A 24793-nucleotide genomic window follows, 5' to 3' on the forward strand; every position below is an offset into this window, starting at 1 on the left:
CCGTCTGATTGGCTGCCCCGGGCACATGTTAGTGTGCGGTGCGCTGCTGCGGGCAGAAGAGAATGGAGGTGCCGGTGCGGGATGGCTGGTTTCGGGAGACGTGCAGCCTGTGGCCCGGGCAGGCCATGTCCCTGCAGGTGGAGGAGGTGCTGCACCACAGCAAGAGCCCCTTCCAGGAGATCCTGGTGTTCAAGAGGTGAGGGGCCCAGCACCACACTGCTCATCCCTATATACCTGTATATGTGTGTGGCTGCTGTCACTGTGTGTTCAGGGGGTGGGGCCTGTCCTGTATGGGGGTGCATATTATATATATATATATATATATATATATAATGTGTGTGTGTGTGTGTGTGTATATATATATATATATATATATATATATATATATATATATATATATATATATATATATATATATATATATATATATATTATGTTTCTCACACACCTAGCATAAGGTCACGTCTACACATACCAGGAACATATACAAAATCGCACTACGCTTTTAGTGGCTACGTGGGGGTGCTGTTCATTCTTAATAGTACCCCCCCAAAAATCGTCATCAGCGCATTCCTAACTGCAACGCTACAGCAGCACTATGTGGGTCGGTGCAGCGCGATCCTACAGGTAGCCATTGAAATGAATGCGACTTCCATACATCCTAACCAGGGGTTGACAAATTTGCTTGGAATCTAGGAGCCAGCTAAAAAAGTTAGGAGCCAGAAAACGCACCCCGTCCCGACGAGCTCGCGCGCAGAAGCGAACACATACGTGAGCAGCGCCCGCATATGTAAACTGTGTTCAAACCACACGTGAGGTATCGCCGCGATCGGTAGAGCGAGAGCAATAATTCTAGCACTAGACCTCCTCTGTAACGCAAAACATGCAACCTGTAGATTTTTTTTAAACGTCGCCTATGAAGATTTTAAAGGGTAAAAGTTTGTCGGCATTCCACGAGCGGACGCAATTTTGAAGCGTGACATGTTGGGTATGAATTTACCCGGCGTAACATTATCTTTCATAATATTAAAAAAAAAATGGGGTAAACTTTACTGTCCTTTTTTTAATTAAAAAAAAGTGTTTTTTTTTCCCAAAAAAGTGCGCTTGTAAGACCACTGCGCAAATACGGCGTGACAAAGTATTGCAACGATCGCCATTTTATTCTCTAGGGTGTTAGGATAAAAAATATATATAATGTTTGGGGGTTCTAATTAGAGGGAAGAAGGTGGCAGTGAAAATAGTGAAAAATGACATCATGATTGCTTTTTTAACTTGTAATGCTTAACTTGTAATACCAACGGCCACCACCAGATGGCGCCAGCTCACATCTGGTGGTAATAACTTGTAATACCAACGGCTCACCACCAGATGGCGCCAGCTCACACAAAAACAATATTTTTTTTTTTTTTTTGCCTACCTTCCAAGCCAAGTCGCCAGGACACTATTTCTAGTTGCCCTGGCGACCGGGATTTGTCGAGCCCTGTGCTAAGACCATCACCTGGTATAAAGGAGAACCCCCCCCCCCAGAATAGTCCAGTACCTGCACCCCCCTGCGGTCACATGCAACTTCCCTACACGTGACGCATGCATACATGTGAACCCAGGCTAAGACCATCACCTGGTAAAAAGGAATTAAAGTATAGGTTGTAACGGTCACCACCGTTTACGATTTCCATTCCGTCAACCACGACAGCTTATCCGACACTCCAACCATCCAACAGACACGATCCATTCCCCCAGAATTAAGACGAGACACAAGCTCTGTTCTTTCTGGTTTCGAATGAATGAATGAACACTTTAATGGTTCCTTAGCTTTCTTATATACAGTACAACATGTTAGTTAATCAAAGGAACAAAGAACTCTCCACCCCACATCCAGACAGACATTCAGGGCTAGATTCATGTAGCATTTACGGCGGCGTATCTCCAGATACGCCGCCGTAATTTCAAATGTGCGCCGGCGTATCGTTACACCGATTCTCAAAGGCAGATACGCTAAAAAAATAGGCTTCCTCTGCCGACGTAACTTGAATACGGCGGCGTAGAATTGTGTGCAATATTACGTTGGCCGCTAGGTGGCGCTTCCGTTGTTTTCGGCGTAGAGTATGCAAATTACCTAGATACGCCGATTCACAAACGTACGTACGGCCGGCGCAATTTATTTACGTCGTTTACGTTGGGCTTTTTCGGCGTAAGGTTGCTCCTGCTATTAGGAGGCGCAGCCAATGTTAAGTATGGACGTCGTTCCCGCTTCGAAATTTGAATTTTTTTACGTCGTTTGGGTAAGTCCTTCGCGAATAGGGCTGGACGTAATTTACGTTCACGTCGAAACCAATACGTCGTTGTGCCGTACTTGGGAGCAATGCACACTGGGATAGGTACACGGACGGCGCATGCAAAACGTCAATCAGGTCATTATAGATTTACATAAAACACGCCCCCTCATCCACATTTGAATTACACGCGCTTACGCCGGCCCCATTTACGCTATGCCGCCGCAACTTACGGAGCAAGTGCTTTGTGAATACTGCACTAGCTCCTGTAAGTTGCGTCAGCGTAGCGTAAATACAATACGCTGCGGCGCCGTAATTATGCGCGCCCCTACCTGAATCTAGCCCTCTGTCTCCGCATTTAGAGGGGGTAATCACTACAGTTAACAAGTCACACTCCACATCTAATCATCAACAGGCTCTTCACACAAACCGTGTCATTAGCATCACACAATGGAATGTCTTTCAGGAGCCGGGCTCAATTAACACCTAAAAGTTAGACATCTGACCTTCACAGACTTAATTAGTACAATGGACATAGAATGTAATCACAGCAAGATACTTTAACATCCCATAATAGCCAGCCAGTCTGACTCTCGGCTTCAATCCACATCACCACAGTAGCAGACTTAGCATCTCAACAGTCTATGTTAAAGCGGTAGTTCACCCTGTTTGACAACTTGTGACCACTAGCACTGTTTTTAAAGAACATAGACCCGGCGAATTTTTTTTTTTTTTTTTATGCGCTCCTTACCTGTTTCCTGGTCGATCGTCCCACCTGTCAATCATGTCCTCCCGCGGGGAATGGGCGTGTCAGTCCATTCTCCCCCGTCCTGCCACTCACATTTCTGTAACTCCTCTGTCGACGCGCTCAGCTGTAATCGCGCGACATCTCCTCGTAATCGCGGAAATCTCCTAATACAACGGGGCGTGAACTTCAGACGCCAGCCGTTGTTATAGCAACCATGCAGTGTTGACGCCGACGCTCGCCGTCAACACTGCACATCCCGGAAGAAGACCCTGTCGGCTTCAGTATGCCCACAGGCAAGATGGAAACGTCCATCGCAGCAAAATCAAACTGATCTTTTTCCGAAAAAGAGCGCATCGGACGGCTGGACGTGTGGGACACCCTGTTAGGGAAGGAGGAAAGGTAAGTGCTGCACATTATTTAAAAAAAAAAAAAAACCCACATCCCGCCGAACTACCGCTTTAAGCATTGAAGGTCTCTTATTGACCTGTTGGGGGTCAGCATGAAATCACCTGTAATATGTCCAGATCTCCTACATTACATGAATTATCATTTCTCAGTCACCCTATGCCCAAAAGGGGCATAGGATGACCCAAGAGTCATTAGCGATGCTGGCACAGCAGTACCCCCCATCCTTCAAAGGTCTCTGGGTGTCACGGGCCATTCCGTTACATAGGTATTGGAATTTCCTTTCAAATTTGGCTGTTGGTGAATGTAACGAATTTATCCTAAAATAACGAATGCCACATCTAAACAAATGGAATGTAAGGAATTTTATTATTATTTGTTCTGTTTGTTAGATGCGGCTTTGGTTCTTTCGGGTGATTCGTAACTTTGGATGAATTTGTATTTGTTACGTTCGCTAACAGACAAATTTGAAAGAAAATTCCAATACCTATAATTTAATAGTTATTATTCGTTGGCTATTCTTTCCGATTTTTCTTTCTTTTTAGCTTTACGAATTGCAATCGGAACAAACGACCCAAAAAACAAACAAATGAAAAACAATTTTTTTTTTCCGGCAGTGCGCATGTTTATCTATTAACTCCCTGCCCATATGAAGTACGGACAGACCACTGTCCTGAGTTTGCAGGAGCTTTACATTACACCCCTTAATTGATCTATCATGGGTGTAATGCAGGGGTTGAGAAATTTGCTTGTAATCTAGGAGCCAGCTAAAAAAGTTAGGAGCCAGAAAACGCGCCCCGTCCCGACGAGCTTGCGCGCAGAAGCGAACACATACGTGAGCAGCGACCGCATATGTAAACGGTGTTCAAACCACACGTGAGGTATTGCTGGGATTGGTAGAGCGAGAGCAATAATTCTAGCCCTAGACCTCCTCTGTAACTCAAAACATGCAACCTGTAGATTTTTTTAAACGTTGCTTATGGAGATTTTAAAGGGTAAAAGTTTGTCGGCATTCCACGAGCGGACGCAATTTTGAAGCGTGACATGTTGGGTATCATTTTACTCGGCGTAAAATTATCTTTCATAATATTAAAAAAATGGGGATAACTTTACTGTTTTTTTTAATTAAAAAGTGTAATTTTTTCCCAAAAAAGTGCGCTTGTAAGACCGCTGCGCAAATACGTTGTGACAAAGTATTGCAACGATCGCCATTTTATTCTCTAGGGTGTTAGGATAAAAAATATATATAATGTTTGGGGGTTCTAATTAGAGGGAAGAAGATGGCAGTGAAAAATGACATTAGAATTGCTGTTTAACTTGTAATGCTTAACTTGTAATACCAACGGCCGCCGCCAGATGGCGCCAGCTCACACATCTGGTGGTAATAACTTGTAATACCAACGGCTCACCACCAGATTTTTTTTTTTTGCCCTCCTTCCAAGCCAAGTTGCCAGGACCCTATTTCTAGTCGCCATGGCGACCTGGCGCCAGGGATTTGTCGAGCCCTGGTAATGCTCTGCAGGCTACTTAGAAAAAATGCTGTGTGTGTTTTTTTTCTTTTTTACTTTTTTTTTTCAAAAGATGAACTTATCCTTATCCAAACTACGGCCCTCCGGTTGTTCATGAACTTCCATTCCCATCATGCCTAGTCATGTCTGTGACTGTCAGAGTTTTACAATGTCTCATGGGATGTGTAGTTCCGCATCAGCTGGAGGGCCGTAGTTTGGAGATCCCTGCTTTTTAAGCCATAGGTGATCAACCTGTGGCCTTCCAGCTGCTGCAGAACTACAAGTCCCATGAGGCATTGCAAGCCACTGACAGTTACAAGCCCAAATCCCAAAGACGGAGGCATTATAGGGCTTGTAGTTCCATAACAGCTTGAGGGCCACAGGTTGAGCACCTTCCCTTTATAGACACTCCTAAACCTTGTGGACGGCCTTCCCAGAAGAGTTGAAGCTGTTATAGCTGCAAAAGGTGGGCCAACTCAATATTAAACCCTACGAACTAAGACTGGGATGCCATTAAAGTTCACGTGGGTGTAAAGGCAGGCGTCCCAATACTTTTGGTAATCTAGTTTATATGCATGCCGGCTAGGGTGCCAATGGGGGAAAAAAAACACACCAGATTCTGCACAGAAACCAGCCCCGCATATGTCAACCCAGCCTTGTGGAGATGGTGAGAATTTTTTATGTGGTCCAGCCTAGGTGACAACCAATGGCTCCCTCTGTAGATGTAGTGCAATGAGTATATAAGCATTCTAGAGCAAGAAGTGTTACTGACGGGATCACTAGGTACAAATAAAGGGGGGGGGGGTGGAAAGCAAAGCCACTACATTTAACCACTTAAGGACCGGACCAATATGCTGCTACATGACCCAAGGGGTTTTTACAATTCGGCACTGCGTCGCTTTAACAGACAATTGCGCGGTCGTGCGACGTGGCTCCCAAACAAAATTGGCGTCCTTTTTTCCCCACAAATAGAGCTTTCTTTTGGTGGTATTTGATCACCTCTGCGGTTTTTATTTTTTGCGCTATAAACAAATAGAGCGACAATTTTGAAAAAAATTCAATATTTTTAACTTTTTGCTATAATAAATATCCCCCAAAAACATATATTAAAAAAAAAATTTCCTCAGTTTAGGCCGATACGTATTCTTCTACCTATTTTTGGTATATAAAAAAACGCAATAAGCGTTTATCGATTGGTTTGCGCAAAATTTATAGCGTTTACAAAATAGGGGATAGTTTTATTGCATTTTTATAAAAAAATTTTTTTTTTGTACTACTGACTGCGACATTATGGCGGACACTTCGGACAATTTTGACACATTTTTGGGACCATTGTCATTTTCACAGCAAAAAATGCATTTAAATTGCATTGTTTATTGTGAAAATGACAGTTGCCGTTTGGGAGTTAACCACAGGGGGCGCTGTAGGAGTTAGTGTTCACCTAGTGTGTGGTTACAACAACTGTAGGGGGGTGTGGCTGTAGGACTGACGTCATCGATCGAGTCTCCCTATATAAGGGATCACTCGATCGATGCAGCCGCCACGGGGAAGCCGTGTTTACACACGGCTCTCCCCGTTCTTCATCTCCGCGGAGCGATCGCGACGGAGCTGCTATAAACGAATAGCCGCGCCGTCGTCCCGGATCGCTCCCTGAGGGGATCCGACCGCCGCATGTAGCGGGGGGGGGGGTCCCGACCCGCGAAAAGGCAGGGACGTACAGGTACGCCAATGTGCCTGTACGTGCCATTCTGCCGACGTGTGTGTATATATACATGCGGCGGTCGGGAAGGGGTTAAGGATTGGAAAGCTGCGATTGAATAGGTTTTTGGGTTTCGATGCGCGTTCATTGGGACTGATAGTGATGTTTTGGATGGTCCCTGGGAGGATAGAGTCCTGCGTTCCCAGCTCTGACATAGTTGTTGTACAGTACACTGTCTCTGTATTCAGCTTGTGCTGGAAGACGCAGCAGGGTATGGAAGGGCCAGAGCAGTGACCTGGTCGGCTCTGGAATCTCGCTTTGGGGTGGACTGTTCCTTTAAATGATGCGATCTGTGTTTGCACCTGTCCTTCTCATAATGGGGGATCTGTTTTCATTCAAGGACTGGGCTCTGTCCTAAGCTGTGATCTTGCACATTGAATGACGGTCTATGGCATGTGCACTGAGTGTATGTAATCTGACTCTCCGCAGTAAGACTTACGGGAATGTGCTGGTTCTGGACGGATTAATTCAATGCACGGAGAGAGACGAGTTTTCCTACCAAGAGATGATCGCCAACCTCCCTCTCTGCAGTCACCCGAATCCACGCAAGGTACAGTACTGCTATCCTGCGCTAGCAACCCCCTTCTGCCTTCACTGGGGCATTAACAAACCTTTCTGTACCATTATACCAACCGTGCAGGTAACTGGCAAGGAGAAGCAGATGGTACTTTCCGTGCCAATTTCTATTTCAGCGTGACGTAGGAACTGGTGTGGGTTCTGCACATAATGAAGGGAATGCAGCAGTTTTCAATGTAGAAAACTGCCACAGATCCCTGACGCGGTGTACAGGGTGTCCCCTGTCTGCTAGTAAACTGGCAGGCGGCTTAAAGCGGAGCTCCACCCTAAGGCTCCATTCACACCTAGGCAGACAAATTTGCGGCGTTTTTTCGGTACAAATAGCGGCGTTTTGTACCGCGATTTGCGGCGACAAAACGCCGCAAATTTGTCTGCCTAGGCGTGCCCCAGATTGACCCCCTCTATGGAGATGATTCCCATCTCCTAGCTGAACGCCGAAAGCCGCCTGAAAAAAAGGTCCGGGACCTTTTTTCAGGCGGCAGGCGTTCGGTGTGGAGATGTGAACCATCTCCATAGAGGGACATGTGTTTTCATCCCTCTGGCGGCAGCGGCGTAGCACTACAGGCGTTAAAACGCCTAGATGTGAATGGGGGCTAAAGTGGAACTCCCGCTGATCGGAACCCTCCTCCCCCTCCCTCCAGTGTCACAATTGACACCTTTTCAGGGGGTAGGGGCTGTCCAAAGACAGGTATTTGCACCCACTTCCGGCCTTCCTAAAGTGAAACTCACGCTGATCGGAACCCTCCCCCCTCCGGTGTCACTTTTGACATCTTTCAGGGGGGGAGGGGGGTGCAGATACCTGTCTAAACACAGGCATTTGCACCCACTTCCGGCCACACAGTTTCGGGAAAACTGTGGGCATGACGTCACCTACCGCCCTCCCCCCGTTGTGTTCTGGGAACACTCGGCTCCCAGAGCACAGCGGGAGCCAATCAGCGGCGCAGTGCAACTCGCGCATGCGCCGTAGGGAACCGGGTAATGAAGCCGTAGTGCTTCACTTCCTGGTTCCCTCACTGAGGATGGCGGAGGAGCAGCAGAGGGACGAGAGATCGCTCATCCTCTGCTGCGGACGGCGCTGGACTCCAGGACAGGTAAGTGTCCTAATATTAAGGCTTCATTTCCACTGGTGTTTTTACAGCCACTGTTAGCCTTTTTTACAGCTTAAAAACGCCTGTCCATGTTTATTTTGTAAAAAAAAAAATTTTTTGTTTGTGAGCTGCAGCTTTAAAAATGCCGCGGTAGCGTTTTTGAGCGGTTTCGTGCGTTTTTGAGCGTTTTTTAACATCTGGCGTTTTTACAGCTCTACTCTGGAGCTTCAGAACGCCCTGGTCCTGCGTTTTTTTACAGCTCAAAAACGCCTATGCCATTTGCAGCTCAAAAACGCCTATGTGGGCATGATGCCATAGAATAACATGGACAGGCGTTTTTAAGCTGTAAAAAACGCTCAGAAAAGTGGCTGTAAAAACGTCAGTGGAAATGAAGCCTAAAAGTCAGCAGCTGCAGTATTTGTAGCTGCTGGCTTTTAAAAAAAAAAAAAAATCATGGCACATCCACTTTAAACTTTTTTTCTATAGCGGACTTTGTACAGATACCTCCCGTTATTGGCTGTAGAATGTATGCAATGGTTCCCCATTATTTGTGCCTCTGCAGTTTCCCTATTCCAACAAGAAATGCACTATGGCCAGCTTTATATTAACCACTACCCGACGGCCGTACGACTTTATAGGGCCGCGGGGTGGTTGTGAATCTCTAACAGGCCGTAAAAACACGGCCTGCGCGTGCATCCAGCGGTGCGCGCTCGCCGCATCGCTGAGATGCCGATGCGAGTGCCTGCCGGCCGCGATGTCCGCCAGGCACTCGGGATCGGCGGCTACAGGGACAAGACGTGGAGCTCTGTGTGTAAACACAGAGATCCATGTCCTGTCAGGGGAGAGAGGAGACCGATCTGTGTCTCTTGTACATAGGGACATAGATCGGTCACCTCCCCTAGTCACCCCCCTTCCCCCACAGTTAGAACACAATTCAGGGTACACATTTAACCCCTTCCTCACCCCCTAGTGTTAACCCCTTCAATGCCAGTCACATTTATACAGTAATTAGTGCATATTTATAGCACTGATCGCTGTATAAATGTGAATGGCGTCAAAAGTGTCCGATGTGTCCGCCATAATGTCGCAGTCACGAAAAAAATGCTGATCGCCGCCATTAGTAGTAAAAAAATAATAATAAAAAATAATAATTCTGTCCCCTATTTTGTAAGCGCAATAACTTTTGCGCAAACCAGATGCTTCTTGCAATTTTTTTTTACCAAAAATATGTAGAATACGTATCGCCTAGACTGAGAAAAAAAATGTTTTTTTAAAAAAATTGGGCTATTACAGCAACAAGTAAAAAATATTGTGTTTTTTTTTAAAAAAATTGTCGCTCTATTTTTGTTTATAGCGCAAAAAATAAAAACCGCAGAGGCGATCAAATACCACCAAAATAAAGCTCTATTTGTGGGGAAAAAAGGACGCCAATTTTGTTTGGGAGCAACGTCGCACAACCGCGCAATTGTCAGTTAAAGTGACGCAGTGCCACAAGCTGAAATTTCACCTGGTCAGGAAGGGGTATATGTGTCCAGTAAGGAAGTGGTTAAATCTGCCTAGGTGGTGGGGGGGGGGGGATTTAATTGCCCTTTCTCATCACTGATTGTCTCTACTCTGTGACAGGTCCTCATCATCGGAGGAGGGGACGGCGGAGTCCTGCGTGAGGTGGTGAAACATCCGTGTGTGGAAACGGTCGTACAGTGCGAGATTGACGAGGTAGCGTGGAATGTAGAGCGTGAAGAGATGTTGGCGTTTTCACAATGCTTAGTGGGCTTTAATGCCGGGAGGTGGGGCAGCTTCTTGATCACCGTGATTGTCTCTCGCAGCAGTCAAATTGGGAGCCTGTTAACATCTGAGCCTATAAATTGTGTGTGTGTGAGAGATTTATAATATTTATATTACCGTATTTATCTCCCTATTACGCGCTCCGGCGTATAGCGCGCACCCCTAATGTAGCCCTGAAATTCCTGAAAAAAAAAAATGTTTTATACTTGGTTTTGGTGTCTTGCAAGGGCATCTATCGGCTGCCTGGTCCGGTTCGGCGTCCTTCTGCGTCCATCGTGGTGTCCTCCCGTGCTGTCTGAGTCGAATTCCCGCGCTGTGTTTGAACCACTCCGCCGACATATACCGAGCGCAGTACACTTGGGTATAGTCGGGCAGGCTCGGCTCCTCTCGCGTAAAGGATGTACAGGACGTGACCGCTAGAGGAGCCGAGCCTGCCCGAGTGTACTGCGCTCGGTATATGTCGGCGCAGTGGTTCAAACACAGCACGTGTATCGCACACCCACGATTTTGCCCTGATTTTAAGGGCAAAAAAGTGCGCGGTATACGCCGATAAATACGGTATATATTTGCACAGAGCAGCACCGGCACTCCTGACTCCTTTCTCGTGCCCCCCCATGGAAAGCCACTTTTTTGGCACTCGTGTGGGCTCTATCCTGAGCCACCCTTTCTGCATCTATTGACACGGGATAGAGCAGCTCGGCTCTGCCCTCTGCTTCCTCATCCCATAATTTGGTTGACAGCCTGAGACGGCCGCAACTTTTATAGCAGGACTGCACAGGCTAGGGCAGGCGTCGGCAATCTCGGCCCTCCAGCTGTTTTTAAACTACAAGTCCCATTAGACATTGCAAGACCCTGACAATCACAGGCATGACTCCTAGAGGCAGAGGCATGATGGGATTTGTAGTTTCACCACAGATGGAGGGCCGAGATTGCCGACGCCTGCCCTAGCCTGTGCTTACTCACTGTGAGGGAGGTGATTTGGCTAGGGAAAGGCAAAGACCTGTGTCCCTGCTTTGCAGGAACAGATTCAATACCTTCCCTTCTGACAGAACGGCAATCTGTCTTGTTTACATAGCCAGATTGCCATTCTGCTTGTGTACTCTATAATCGGCGGACGCCGAGTTTGCGCTACCCGCCGCCAGGCTCCCACTGAGTGTGATTGGAGTGGGTCGCTGGTGGCGCACCCCAGACCAGAAAGTCAGATCACGTGCTAGGTATGTGATCTGGCACAGAGTGGCTCCCGGCAACCCAATCCCCCCTGCAATGTGTACGGTGGGTGGGCAGCCTGTAGGTGTGTGAAGAGAACTTTCCATTGGAGTAACTGCTCCCCCCCCCCCCCTTTTTTATTTTTGCAGGAAGTCATTAATGTCTCCAAGAAGTTCCTCCCAGGGATGGCGGTGGGGTACTCCAGTCCAAAGCTCAAGCTACACGTGGGTGATGGCTTCCAGTTCATGAAACAGAATCAAGATGCTTTTGATGTCATCATCACAGACTCCTCCGACCCTGTAGGTAAGACGCTGAAAGTCCAACTGAAATCTCATTTTCAATCCAATCTATACATGCATGTGCATCAAACAAAAGCTGATCAATGTCTTGCCACAACCCAAGTAGAAAAGCCTGTCCCCTGCCAGCACGCCGCAGAGCAGCTCTTTGTAAAACCGGTGCCGTCTTCATAGGTCTGTCTACCGTCTGACGCATCCCCTGCGCAGTTGGTGCCAGAGCTCTCCAACGAATGGTCAGACCTGAATAGAGACCACTGCTTTTCCTTCTCTGCTTCATTTGGGGCGTCGCATAGTGAAACTTCATTCGTGTCTCTGCACAGCAGTACATACACTGACCGGCCACTTTATTAGGTACACCTGTTCAATCGTTTAACACAAATTACTGATCGGCTAATTGCATGGTGGCAAATGCATTTAGGCATCTAGATGTGGTGAAGACTACTCGCTGAAGTTCAAACTGAGCATCAGAATGGGGAAGAAAGGGGATTTAAGTGACTTTGAACGCGGTATGTTTGTTGGCAGGCTGGTCTATTTCAAAAACTGCTGATCTACTGGGATTTTCACACAACCATCTCTTGGGTTTATAGAGAATGATCCGAAAAAGAGAAAATATCCAGTGGGTGGCGGTTGTATGGCGGAAAATGCCTTTGTGTTAGCAAAATGGGCAGATTGGTTCCAGATGTGGAATGGCAACAGTAACTCCAAGGTATAAAGGTATAGCGCAGTCACACCAGACCTTTATTTTCTTTTTAATACTTTAACCACTTGTCCACCGGGCCTATTTTGGCACTTCTCTCCATGTAAAAATCTAAATTTTTATGCTAGAAAACTAATCGGAACCCCCAAACATTTATATATATATATATAAATGTTTGGGGGTTCTGATTAGCTTTCTAGCAAAAAAAATTTGATTTTTACATGAAGGAGAGAAGTGCCAAAATAGGCCCGGTGGACAAGTGGTTAAAGTATGAAAAAGAAAATAAAGGGATGGAGGTGTTAGCGGGGTCACACCAGATCTATTAGTACACAAAAAGACAAAAGGGGGTAGCCCTGGGACTTTGAATGAGGTGAGAGAGGTTCAGCCAATGTTCACAACCAACATTGAGACAAAATCAATTTATTATCTTCAAAGTGTTATGTAACGAAGTGGCAACAACAATGAGTGCGAGTTACCTGGCATAATAGCCAATGTACACAGCACAAGTGAAAGTAAATAAATAAAGATTTATTACAATTGTTGTAAAACTTGAAAGTTGCCGGGCCAGTGGATGCACATATACATGTAAACAGAAGTGTGTAGACATAATACAGACATCAATAATAACCAGCATGTACAGGCATAAAACAAGCATCGGTAAAGCCCTACTAGTTTCGCGAGACCCTGCTCGCTTCTTCAGGGGCAGATGCATGAATGTTGTCTCCATGGGCTGAAATGAATTGCCAACGCTGGATATCAGGATAGCGGCCGTGTAGTGCATCCAGCTCGGGAGCTGAGGAGACAGAGCAAACAAAAGCCACGGGAGCGGCCTTTCCTGATGCTGTGACCCCGGCGGCAATCCGCGGATTGCCGCCGCGGTCAAAGCATCAGGAAAGGCCGTGGCTTTGGCCTAGCTCCGGAGTCGTGGCACTGCTAGCGGCCATGTTAAAGCGGGGGTTCACCCTATATAAAAAAAAAAATAATAATTTTTTCCCTCTAGCATTAAATCCGGCATAGTAGCGCGAGCTACACTATGCCGGTCTTAATTTTTTTTTCCCCGTACTCACTGTTATAGCGTACATAGAAGATTCCGGGGAATGGGCGTTCCTATGGACAGGGAAGGTGATTGACGGCCGGCCGTGGCACGTCACGCTTCTCCGGAAATAGCCGAAATAGGCTTGGCTCTTCACGGCGCCTGCGCATAGCCTGTGCGCAGGCGCCGTGAAGAGCCGAGACCTACTCCGGCTGTCTTCGGGGAGCGTGACGTGCCAGAGCCGGCCGTCAATCACCCTCCCTCTTGCTAGGAACGCCCATTCCCCGCGGCAGACGGAATCGTCTATGTACGATATAGCCGTGAGTACGGGGATAAAAAAATTAAGACCGGCATAGTGTAGCTCGCGCTACTATGCCGGATTTTAAGCTGCATTGTTGTTAAGGAGGGTGAACCACCGCTTTAAATATCGGCCTAATTTGGATAAAAATTGGCCGATGCCGATTTCTCAAACGACCAAATATCGGCCGATATATCGGTCGACCTCGCGGTTATTACAAGCAGCAGGAGGGTTCTCCTGTTCCAACGGGCGGCCCGGGCAACCACCCGCCAGGACCTGAACAAAGCCGATGCTTCATTCAGGTCTCAGATCTAGTAACCCAGATTGCATGACATCACTTCCGGATTACTGACACCCTAAAGGCGCCAGTTTTAAAAATTAGAACGTATTCAAAAATTCAGATCCTTGAAGGTGTTTATATTTAAAAAAGTTTCAAGTGCAAACGAGAGATTTGAGATCTTGGAGCCCTGATCCCTTCATAAAGAGTACCTGTCACCGCCTATTATGTTTACATTCCTTGTGACGGCAATAACGGTGGTAAAAGGACAGTGTAAAAATAAATTTTAAATGCAAAAATATTGGCAGAGATCATCATCAGCCTGAGAGGTGGCAGAAATATCGGTACCAATGAAATATCTGGCGATTCCCTATAATAAGCCCATTAATGCTGCACTTGGCTGGCGCCCCCTTGTGTTCTTTTTTGTGCTCTTTAAAGATTTGTTCAGGTCTCAGGTGGAGCTGCCTACTGAAGTACAACACCCTTCCTATGGGATTTTTATGAACTCCCTATGCTACACAAGCATATCTTCACAACTATTTAGGGAGGTAGAGGGTAACATATGTGGATAGTGCATTAGCATTGGTTTGCTCCACAATATCATTTATTTTATGCAGGAAAAAAATTGTTATGCTTTGACCCTGTATTTGAGATTGGGCATAAGCGCAGACTTTCCGTGAGGCTCTGCCAGATCTATGGGAAGGGATGCCCACTGTGTGCGCTCCACCCTCCCCCCGCATGCACTGGATCTCCACTGTAGTTGGCTGCACTGAGAGCTGGCAGAGCCCTTGTGGAGGGTGTGTATGTTCTCACAAATCATACATCCCATGTTGTGCCCCAGGGCCTCTGCCAGAGATGTATGCAGGGCGACGTCATTCTGTTCCACTTTAATAAAGGAAACTGGTTCTCTTTTTAAATACACCTGTAAATGTTCTTTACGTTTTTATGTAATTCTAATGTGAGTGTAAAGCGGTTTGGGAAGGACTGTTCTTGTACCTCCTCTATTTCCCGCACTGACCGTTTCCTTCCATCCATAGTGTCCTGTTTTCATTATTGGCAGGTCCTGCCGAGAGTCTCTTCAAAGAGTCTTATTACCAACTGATGAAGACGGCGCTGAGAGACGGCGGGATCCTCTGCTGTCAAGGTAACGGTCGCCACATTTTGGGGAGATGTTATTTTGCATTCACTTTTAATTGTAGCTGTGAGGCTCTCTATACATTTTAATGGGGGGGAGGGGGGGATCCTCTCTTTTAAACTTTTTTGCTTCCATAGATTGTCATACGGTGGCAGCGGTGCAGCCTTTTTTTTTTACTCAGTTTAGGCCGATACGTATTCTTCTACCTATTTTTGGTAAAAAAAAAAAAACAATAAGCGTTTATCGGTTGGTTTGCGCAAAATTTATTGCGTTTACAAAATAGGGGATAGTTTTGCTGCATTTTTATAAAAAAATTTTTTTTTTACTACGAATGGCGGCTATCAACGTGTGTGGTTTTTTTTTTTTGTGACTGCGACATTATGGCGGACACTTTGGACAATTTTTGACACATTTTTGGGACCATTGTCATTTTCACAGCAAAAAATGCATTTAAATTGCATTGTTTATTGTGAAAATGACAGTTGCAGTTTGGGAGTTAACCACAGGGGGCGCTGAAGGGGTTATGTTTCACCTAGTGTGTGTTTACAACTGTAGGGGGGTGTGGCTGTAGGAGTGACGTCATCGATTGTGTCTCCCTATAAAGGGGATGACCCGATCGATGCAGCCGCCACAGTGAAGCACGGGGAAGCCGTATTTACATGCGGCTCTCCCCGTTCTTCAGTTCCGGTGACCGATCGCGGGAAACCCCAGCGGCGATCGGGTTCGTGGGTCTCGCGGTCCCGGAGCTTCAGACCGGTTCGCGGGCCCGCGACCTTGTAGATGTAAACGACGTGCCGGTACGTCGATCTGCCCAGCCGTGCCATTCTGCCGACGTATATCGTTGTGCGGCGGTCGTTAAGTGGTTAAAGTGTTGGTTTACCATTACCACAAAGCTGCCTAGGAGGGGCACCTGTAGATAAAAAAAAGATCCGAGAATGAATAATGCCCTTGGTGTTGGCCATTTCCATACCTTATGAAGCCTGATTAGAAAACTCCCAGGACATTGGTGAAGCCTAATCATCACGGCTTTCCTCCACCATCACCACTCTGAGGTACTTCGTCAGGGGGCTTGGATCGGAGAAGGACCTCTCTTCTGTGGAGGTGAGCAGTGACGACTAGGCCTCACTTGGCAACGTCAGGCCTAAAATGTGCATTTGCAGGCATAAAGTGTTCCTTAATTTATTGTCCCGCTGTACAGAGATTTTCTGAAGTCACTCAAACGGCAAACTGATTTACTGTATATGTAACATAGGATAATGGTTGCCTCATGGGGTCTGTTGCTGGGATTTCCCGAACCAAGACCTTGGCCATTGCTGTGTTTGAGCTGCTGCCCAGCGACATCACCGGACAAATGTAAACCCAGTAGGGGGCGATCTATACCCCCTCCACTCATCCTTATTTCTCCTTCTTCTAGGTGAATGTCAGTGGCTGCACCTGGACCTCATTAAGGACATGCACAAGTTCTGCAAATCTCTCTTCCCGATAGTAGAATATGCTTACTGCACCATCCCAACCTACCCCAGCGGCCAGATCGGCTTCATGCTGTGCAGCAAAAACCCCGTAAGTGTCCGTTTCCTGTCCGCCAACTCCGTCATGCAAATGTGTGTTCCTACCTCTCTGCCTTTTTTAAGGTTCCTTAGAAAAAAATAATTCTCTGGTAACATGGCATTCACCCACCCCATGCATGTTCTTCAAGGTTTCCTTCTCATTGTTGAAATGGACATGCATTTTAATGTATATGTAAACTTGGTAGAGCTGTAGATTAAAAAAAAAAAAAAAATCCCCCTCATTTCCTGTCCCATAGACTAACAGGAAGTGAGAGGAATTCCTTGGGGACCCCCAGGTCACCAGAACTAGTGTCGTCATTTTTTCCCCGCTAGAAACAAAGACCGACAATCTTTAAAAAATAAACCAATTTTTTTACTTTCTGCTATAAAATGTATCCAATTTAAATCTAATTTTCTTAATTTAGGCCAATTTGAATTCTGCTACATATTTTTTTTTTTTGGTTCAAAAAAGTGCGGGGGTTTATTTTTAATTTTTTTTTTTATTAATTTTTTTTTTTTTTTTTTTAAATCTTTTGTGGAACCAGTGACGTTTTAGTACTAAAAATATGCAGTGTTGCTGTACTAACACTGGCAGGGACAGGTTAAAGCGGAGGTTCACCCTAAAAAACATCTATATACCATTACATCAGCATACTTCCGACATCTACAGTATGCTTTTTTATTTATTTATTTTTTCTTCGTACATACCGTTTTATTGACCCCCCCCCTCCCCGGCTTCAGGGTTCAGGCTCCCGCGGGAGTGGGCGTTCCTATTCAGAGGTTAGATGATTGACGTCTGGTGAAAAACTTCCCCTGGAGCAGAAGGGGCGTCACAAGTTTTCCGTAAGTAGCCGAACTATATGGCGCCTGCGCAGTCAGCTCTACACGGTATAGAGCCGACTCGCAGGTTGGCTACTTACGGAAAACTGGTGACGCGTCTTATGCGTCAGGGAAAGTTTTTCACCAGACGTCAATCATCTAACCTCTGAATAGGAACGCCCACTCCCGCGGGAGCCTGAAGCCGGGGGGGGGGGGGGATACCAATAAAACGGTATGTACGGCAAAAAAAAAACAGAATTCTGTAGATGTTGGAAGTATGCTGGATGTAATGGTATATAATTGTTTTAGGGTGAACCTCCACTTTTAGTGTCCTAGGAGGTGCTTGCTAATGGTGTGGGGGATGGACTGACTGGATGTACACAGATCTGTGTTCCTGCTTGGCAGGAACACAGGATCTATCTTTATCCCTGTCAGAAAGGCAATCAGCCTTGTTTACATAGGCAGATTACTGTTCTGCCTCTGGGGAACGCGATCGGCGAGTCACAGGAGACATTGTGTCTGCTGGACCCACTGATTGGCTGTCTATTGCATGAAATAATGTACAGGTATGTTTCACGCAACAAAGCTGACCTGCTGCAGTATATTTACTGTGGCTGGGCGGCAAATGATCGCTAAAATCTCGTGATAAACTCCAATTCATTTTTTACACTTGCCTGATCTGAGAAATGAAATTGCTAGGAAGTGGCTGCAGATGATCATCGGCAATGAATCGTAATGAAGGATAAATGAAAAGGGGGTGTGCTCCTTGTTTTAAGGTGCACAGATCAAACTATGCAAGAAATTCATGTCTGGTGTCTCGTTACAGAATACAAGTTTCCGGGAGCCGGTCCGGCAATTGTCTCAGGAGCAAGTTGATGAAATGAACCTGCGATACTATAACTCCAGTATTCATCGAGCGTCCTTCGTTCTCCCAGAGTTTGCACGAAAAGTAAGGCGCTCCATTTTTGTATTTTCCTGTTGAGAAATCGCATTGTGACGCACACAGATGTGAAGTGTGCAGATTGGGATGGAATTGCATTTGTAGCTTGCTGAGATGTGGTGATAGATATGAGATGTTTTTACTGTCCTCAATCTCTTCGTCCTCATCCTTGTAGCAGTCAGGAAAGGCCAGAGGCATCTTAATGGCACGTTCAGCCATGTGGTTACCTAGAACCCCCCCAGAGCCTGCATTGGTGGCACCTATAGTTCAGAGTCCCTTAAAGAGAATCAGTCAACTTTATCCCTTGGGGACATGGTGACGTTGTCTGTGAAAGGGGTCCCCTGACACACTGATACCTTGTCTATGCTGCTCCATTGCAGCCGCCACCAAATCCCTGCTGTCGCATGCTTAAAGCCGTTGTGACGTTGCCATCCTTGTGTGACAGTGCTTTAGTCTAGTGATTGGCTGCTAGACCTGAACACATGGGAGGGGGTGACATGCACCTCTATACCAAGAAGCACGGGGTATTTTCGCCAGACTAGGGAGCAGAGGGGGAACATTAACAGTAAATTTGATTAGTAAATGGAGGAATTTGACAGAGTTGTTTTAAAAAAAAAAAAAAAGAGTTTATTCCTTAACATGTTTATTTTAACCACTTGCCTATTGAGCACTTTTAGGGCTCTTTCACACTAGCGGACTGTTCGTCCGCTCATTACAAGTCTGTTAACGGACTTGTAATGAATCCCTATGGGAACGCGTCCGTTAGTGGATGGAGCATCCGCTAGCGTCCGCGTCAGTCGGGATCCGCTTTTCCGAACGGAAGAGGATCCCCGCTGAGCTTTGGCGGACACACGGAGCGGACCCAGAAACGGTCCGCTCCGTGTGAAAGAGCCCTTACTCCCTTCCTGCCCAGGCCAATTTTCAGCTCTTATTGCTCACACCTTGAATGACAATCGTGCGGTTTGTACCCATATTACATTTTTTTTTTTTTTTTTATGTTTTGCAAAACACAATTCTTTTGGGGGGGCGATCCTTTTTTCTTCATTTAAAATTTTGCAAACGAGTAACTTTTCTGCACTGATGAGGCTGCACGGGTGGGACCAATGTCCCACCCGTGAACATTGGCCCAGATTCAAGAAGCTATTGCGCCCGCGCAACCGCTGTTTTGCTCCCGCGTAGCAATAGCTGTTTTGCTCCCGCGTAGCGAATGCCCCTGATTCAGGAACATCGCTACGCGGACTGCAGCCTAGGATATGACAGACATAAGCCTCCTTATGCCTTCATATCTCAGGCTGCATTCTTGCGTTGTCCGCTAGGGGGCGCGGCCATTGTGATCGGCGTATAGTATGCAAATTGCATACTACCACCGATTCACAAAAGTTGCGCGGGCCCTGCGCACGCAAGGTACGGAGTTTCCGTACGGCGACTTTAGCGCAAGGTTGCTCCTGCTGTAGCAGGGGCAGCCAATGCTAAAGTATAGCCGCCCTTCCCGCTGGTGAAATTTAAATTTCACGTCGTTTACGTAAGTGATTCGTGAATGGCGCTGGACGCCATTCACGTTCACTTAGAAGCAAATGACGTCCTTGCGACGTCATTTGCCGCAATGCACGTCGGGAAAGTTTCCCGACGGAGCATGCGCTGTTCGCTCGGCGCAGGAGCGTGCCTAATTTAAATGATTCCCGCCCCCGGTGGGATCATTTACATTAGGCAGCCTTACGCCCGGCTATTTAGCATAGCGCCCGCGCAATTTACGGAGCTACTGCTCCGTGAATCGCGGGCATATCAAAATATTTGCGTGGGCGCAGAGCAAAAATCGTTGCCCTTTGCCCACGCAAATATTGCACGGATCTACCTGAATCTGGGCCATTGTGTGTTTTTTTTTTTATTTTATTTTTTCAAAATTGTCTGCCTTCAAACTAGTGGTAATTAAATACCAAAAAGCTCCATTTGTTTAAAATTGAGTCTGGGTACAGTGTTGCATGACTGCGGCATTGTCATTCCAAGTGTGACAACGCTAAAAGCTAAAAATTGTCATGGGCAGGAAGTGGGTGAAAGTGCCGCTAGGCATGTGGTTAAAGTATAAATTCACCTTTTCGTAGAAAAAATAATGTACGTTTTTTGCAGGGGGGGAAAAAGTGTATTTTCCTGCAGGAGCCTGGAAAGCATTCCACCTACGTTCAGTGGATCAGAAGGGGCAATATCGGGTTTCTGCAGACAAGCCCTGCAGCTTTCAGCCTGTAGTAAGTTACGGGATGGTCGGCACTCTGGATGACATCCAAAAAAATAAATGGTATTCCTTTTATTAAAGACATATACAATGCTGCAAAAACAGTCTACGCGTTTTGAAAGTTGGTCCTTGGTCATGACTAATGTCCAAAACTCATAGGCTGTTTTTTACAGCATTGTACTTTTTTTTTTTTTTTTTTTTTTTTTTTTTTATTATTGAAAAGATATTAATTAAGTCCTGAGTGCTGAGCATTCCTTGCCTTACTCTGGTATGTTGAAGCAGGTGTCGGCAGCCTTGAAGTGTGAGCATCGGGGGGAGCTGTTGTTGTATGGGGCGGTTGTAACATCTACATGCCTGTTTTCCCCAGCTTTCAGCATGTACCTCCAAACGGGCTGTAGGGCTTGTGAATGGCATGAACTACAAAATGCGTCATCGGCGACCTTGCAGTTCATTCAGAACTACAAGCAGTCTTCTGCGGGTGGCTGACTGTACCTTTTAGTTCATTCATTAACAAACTAAATGAATGGCATGCCATGTGGGTGATGCCCGACAAAGCTGTGCTGTTTTTAAATTGTGAGTGTGAGAAGATCCCCTGCCCACTGTCATACTGAAGGGGGGGGGGGGGGATTGGGAGGGAGAGGCAGCAGGAGCTTAAACATGTTCCACCCTTAATGCAGTGAACTTATCCTTTAAAGACAAGCTGGCCCAGTGTAAGTTTGAAAAAATGTATCAAACCTGCTGGAGGTTCAGCTTTAATTCGGTCTCCATGTTTGTTTTTGTTTTTTTAGGTTTATTTGGACCAAGCTGGTCCAAACGAATGGTTGCGCTCACTACTAGATGTGCCCGCTGTATGTTGCCTCAACTACATACATACAGTATATAGTGCTGTGTTCCAGCAATCCCGCCCCCAGGGGGGGGGGGGGGGGGATTGAGGCTGAGTGCTAATCGGCCATTCACAGGTAGCTTTATGCTTGATGAAAAAATAGTCCCCTCCTGATTGGCAGAGGCAGGCGGATGAAGTCACTATCTCAGACTCTGCCATTCATAGGAAGCTTTGTATTTATTCATAGAATGCAAAGCCCTCTGTGAATGGCTGAGCAGCACTCAGACGCTTATTTTGTTTCAGGGCCCTGCGCTGCCATAACGGGGTGTAGCTGTGGTAATCTAGTTTTAAACGGTGGCACTTCTAGTAGTGAAGGTAATAGGCCAAAGCTGGTGCGATCAAACTAACAACAAACTGTTTAAACTTCACTAAAACATGGAGATACGTTTTAAACAAAATTTACCTTTTCACTTTTGTAATTTTGTTTGAAATTTGCAGAGATGGGAAACTTTTTTTTTTTTTGCAGTTTTTCCCTCCAGAGAAGGATCTGTCATCGCTTATCTTGCCGCGCGTTTTCTTGGCGAGACCTCCCTGTCACAGGAAATCGGCGGACTGGAAGGCGCGTCTGTATGGCTGCTGATAACCGTTGTCCTTTTTTTTTTCTCCGTCAGGCACTCAGCGATGTGTGATGTTCCCAGCAAGGCTGGCGCTTGTCTCTTCAGAGGCTCCGGACCTTTTAATGGGAGAGAAGGCCAGGCGTCCCGTGAGGATGGGGGAGAGAGCTGGACCTTCCCTCTCCAGGATGATCGTTCTGTACCAGTGCTGGCAACTGTGACCGGTGAACACGTCTCTCTTCTCAGGCCTACAATCTATGGGTACAACACATTACATTCAATGCACGCAACTTATATGCTTCTGTTAACCCTTTCTGCCGCAGGAAACTGACAAGTCAACTGCATCCAGAACTGTTAAAGCCGTGTTTCCCCCCCCCCCAACCTGTCTCCGAGGCCTGTGTAACGTTTTACAAATGGACTTTTCCACGGGTGAAGTTTTTAGGGTCTTGAATATTTGAATGATGGGTTCTGGAAATGGGACCGATCTACTTCACGCTGTTATTTCCATTGCAGGTGGAAACGCCTGCTGGTCTTTTATAGTGTTTGGGAACTCTTTGCATGCTGCTAATCTCCCTAGCCACCTGTTGAGTCCCCTTGTAGGGTGTGACTCTCGCCAGTAGAGGGCGGTATGGCTGAGAGCTCCATCCTTGCTGCTAGAGTCCCCAAAGATTATAAGAAGTTGGCACATACCTCAAAAAAAAAACTTTTTCTTAAAATTGCTTCAGGTGGAGTGACCCCCGTACACAGAAGCCATCGGATTTCCTTGTTCAAAACACCAGTCATTGCCAGCATCATCTGTATCCTGTATATGTTACATATATCTATATATTTAATACCAGGTCACTGACCCACAAGCTGCTAATCCCCCACCTTTTTGTTGCTGGTATTTTGGGTAAGACAGGTGGGTCTGCGTAGTCATCCCCCCCCCCCCCACCACCACCAACAATGGTTCTTACCTAGTTGCTTTGCCATGTGAAGGCCAGTTGACTGGAGTTTAGGGATATAGGGGGTGGTAGACGTTTGGGCTAAAATGCTGTAATCACTGGATATTATCTGTCAATAAACGAAACATTAAAGCCGTGTCTTGTCTTTATCCATCTCTTTCAACCCTGAGATGTCACTGCATTCAAATGTTCTTGCTTAAAAGGCAACTCCACTTTCATAGGGGGGGGATATAGTATATACAATTGCAACACAGGCCATATTGTAATTGAATGTTATTAAAAATTACCTTTCCTTTTGCAGCCGCTGTAATTTTCTGTGAAGTGCAATCTGGACACATTCTGTACACCATTTACAGAAAGCTCCCCAGCTATGTGGGGTGTTTTTTTTTTTTTTTTTTTCTTCTTAACCCCTGGACCATATTGCTGGTCAAAGACCAGAGCATTTTTTGCAATTCGGCACTGGGTCGCTTTAACTGACAATTGCGCGGTCGTGGCTCACAAACAAAATTGGCGTCCTTTTTTTCCCCCCCACAAATAGAGCTTTCTTTTGGTAGTATTTGTATCTGTGTCACGCAGACTGCTGGACTATACCCAGCAACCGTCCGAAGAAGCAATTTAAAATTGAGACAACGTTATCACACCAATAAAATGCTCAGCATCATGTAGACAACATATTTAGCAATGCTTCACAGGTGCATCGTGATTCATCCAGCGTCACAGTAGGTGAGTCTCGGCCAGCCCTGATAGGCCCTTAGGCTGCATATTTACGCAGGACGCTAGGTGGCCGTATTCAGAAAGTACTTGCGCCCTAATTTACGGCGATGTAACGTATCTGAGATATGTTACGCCCGCCGCTAGATACACCAATGTATCTGAATCCGGGCCTTGAAGTCCAATGCTAATGGCCGGATACCGGTTACTTAATTGTGTAAAGTGAGTAGTAAAAAGAGCTGCCCACAGGCTCTCGCCACTCCCAATCTACTCAGGTCTGTGTGTAGTCCATTCAGCCTGTTTCACTAATGTGGAGTAAATAGGTCAGCTACTGGATCCCGTCCGTATGTTTGTGGTAATCCCAAGGAATCACAATCGCCTGTGATGACTGACTCGGTACCGCGCGCAGTGCTGGATAGCCTGTCCCACCTGGACTTTCAGTGGTAGCGTGTCATGTCACAGCTCAGGCTCCGCCCTCACCGCTGCAGCCTACGTTGACACGTTCCGCACGTCATCACATGCTTCGTCAGAAGTTGTCCAGGTCACCTATAACAAGAATACCCTGAACTCGTAGGAGCTCAAAGATCGGGCTAGTATTTTGGTGAATACTCGGTGAGCAGTGGACAAGCTGAACAGCAGGGCCACAAACTAGGGTTGCCACCTGTCCAGGATTGACCAGCACAGTCCAGGTTTTGAATCATGTGTCTGGATTTCAGACCACCTGAAAACCTGGACACATTATTCAGAATGGACTGCAGTTCCCCAAGTAACTGAGTACCACAACTACCAATTACATCATCGGTGTACGCACGGGCCCCACCCCCACACAGGAGAGGAGAGATGACTCAATCTGCTGCTCCTCCTTCCACCCTTACCCCTCTGTCTGCCCACCAACACTCCAATCCCCTGTGTTCTGTGCCTCAGGAAAGGCATGGGCAGGCAAGAAATTTGAAGCCCAGCAGCCGCCAGATACATTGTGGATGAAAGGTGTCGATGTCTGAGCCTCCATCCTCGGGTCAGCTCACCGTCCAATGTCTGTGAGTACATTAAGGTAAAGGGGACTCAGATGTAAGGGGTGCCCTGT

At 46.5% G+C, this 24793-nt stretch overlaps 1 protein-coding gene across 1 annotated transcript; it reads left to right on the forward strand.

The window, feature by feature from the left end:
* Nucleotides 1-23135, forward strand: SRM (spermidine synthase). Its single transcript, XM_040326341.1, has 8 exons — nt 1-196; nt 7123-7243; nt 9981-10073; nt 11498-11651; nt 15010-15093; nt 16499-16644; nt 18277-18399; nt 22112-23135. The coding sequence occupies exons 1-8, from the start codon at nt 63-65 to the stop codon at nt 22127-22129; spliced, it is 873 nt and encodes a 290-aa protein (XP_040182275.1). The 5' UTR covers nt 1-62; the 3' UTR covers nt 22130-23135.
* Nucleotides 23136-24793: the final 1658 nt, after the last annotated feature.

This window comes from Rana temporaria, chromosome 10, assembly GCF_905171775.1.
Source record: "Rana temporaria chromosome 10, aRanTem1.1, whole genome shotgun sequence".
Classification (NCBI taxonomy): domain Eukaryota; kingdom Metazoa; phylum Chordata; class Amphibia; order Anura; family Ranidae; genus Rana; species Rana temporaria.

Bases quoted from the DNA above. Each gene is read 5' to 3' on its own strand.
- SRM (XM_040326341.1), top strand. From the start codon at position 63: ATGGAGGTGCCGGTGCGGGATGGCTGGTTTCGGGAGACGTGCAGCCTG. The intron at 11,652-15,009 runs GTAAGACGCTGA...CATTATTGGCAG, and splicing joins AGACTCCTCCGACCCTGTAG to GTCCTGCCGAGAGTCTCTTC. The intron at 16,645-18,276 runs GTAAGTGTCCGT...GTCTCGTTACAG, and splicing joins TGCTGTGCAGCAAAAACCCC to AATACAAGTTTCCGGGAGCC.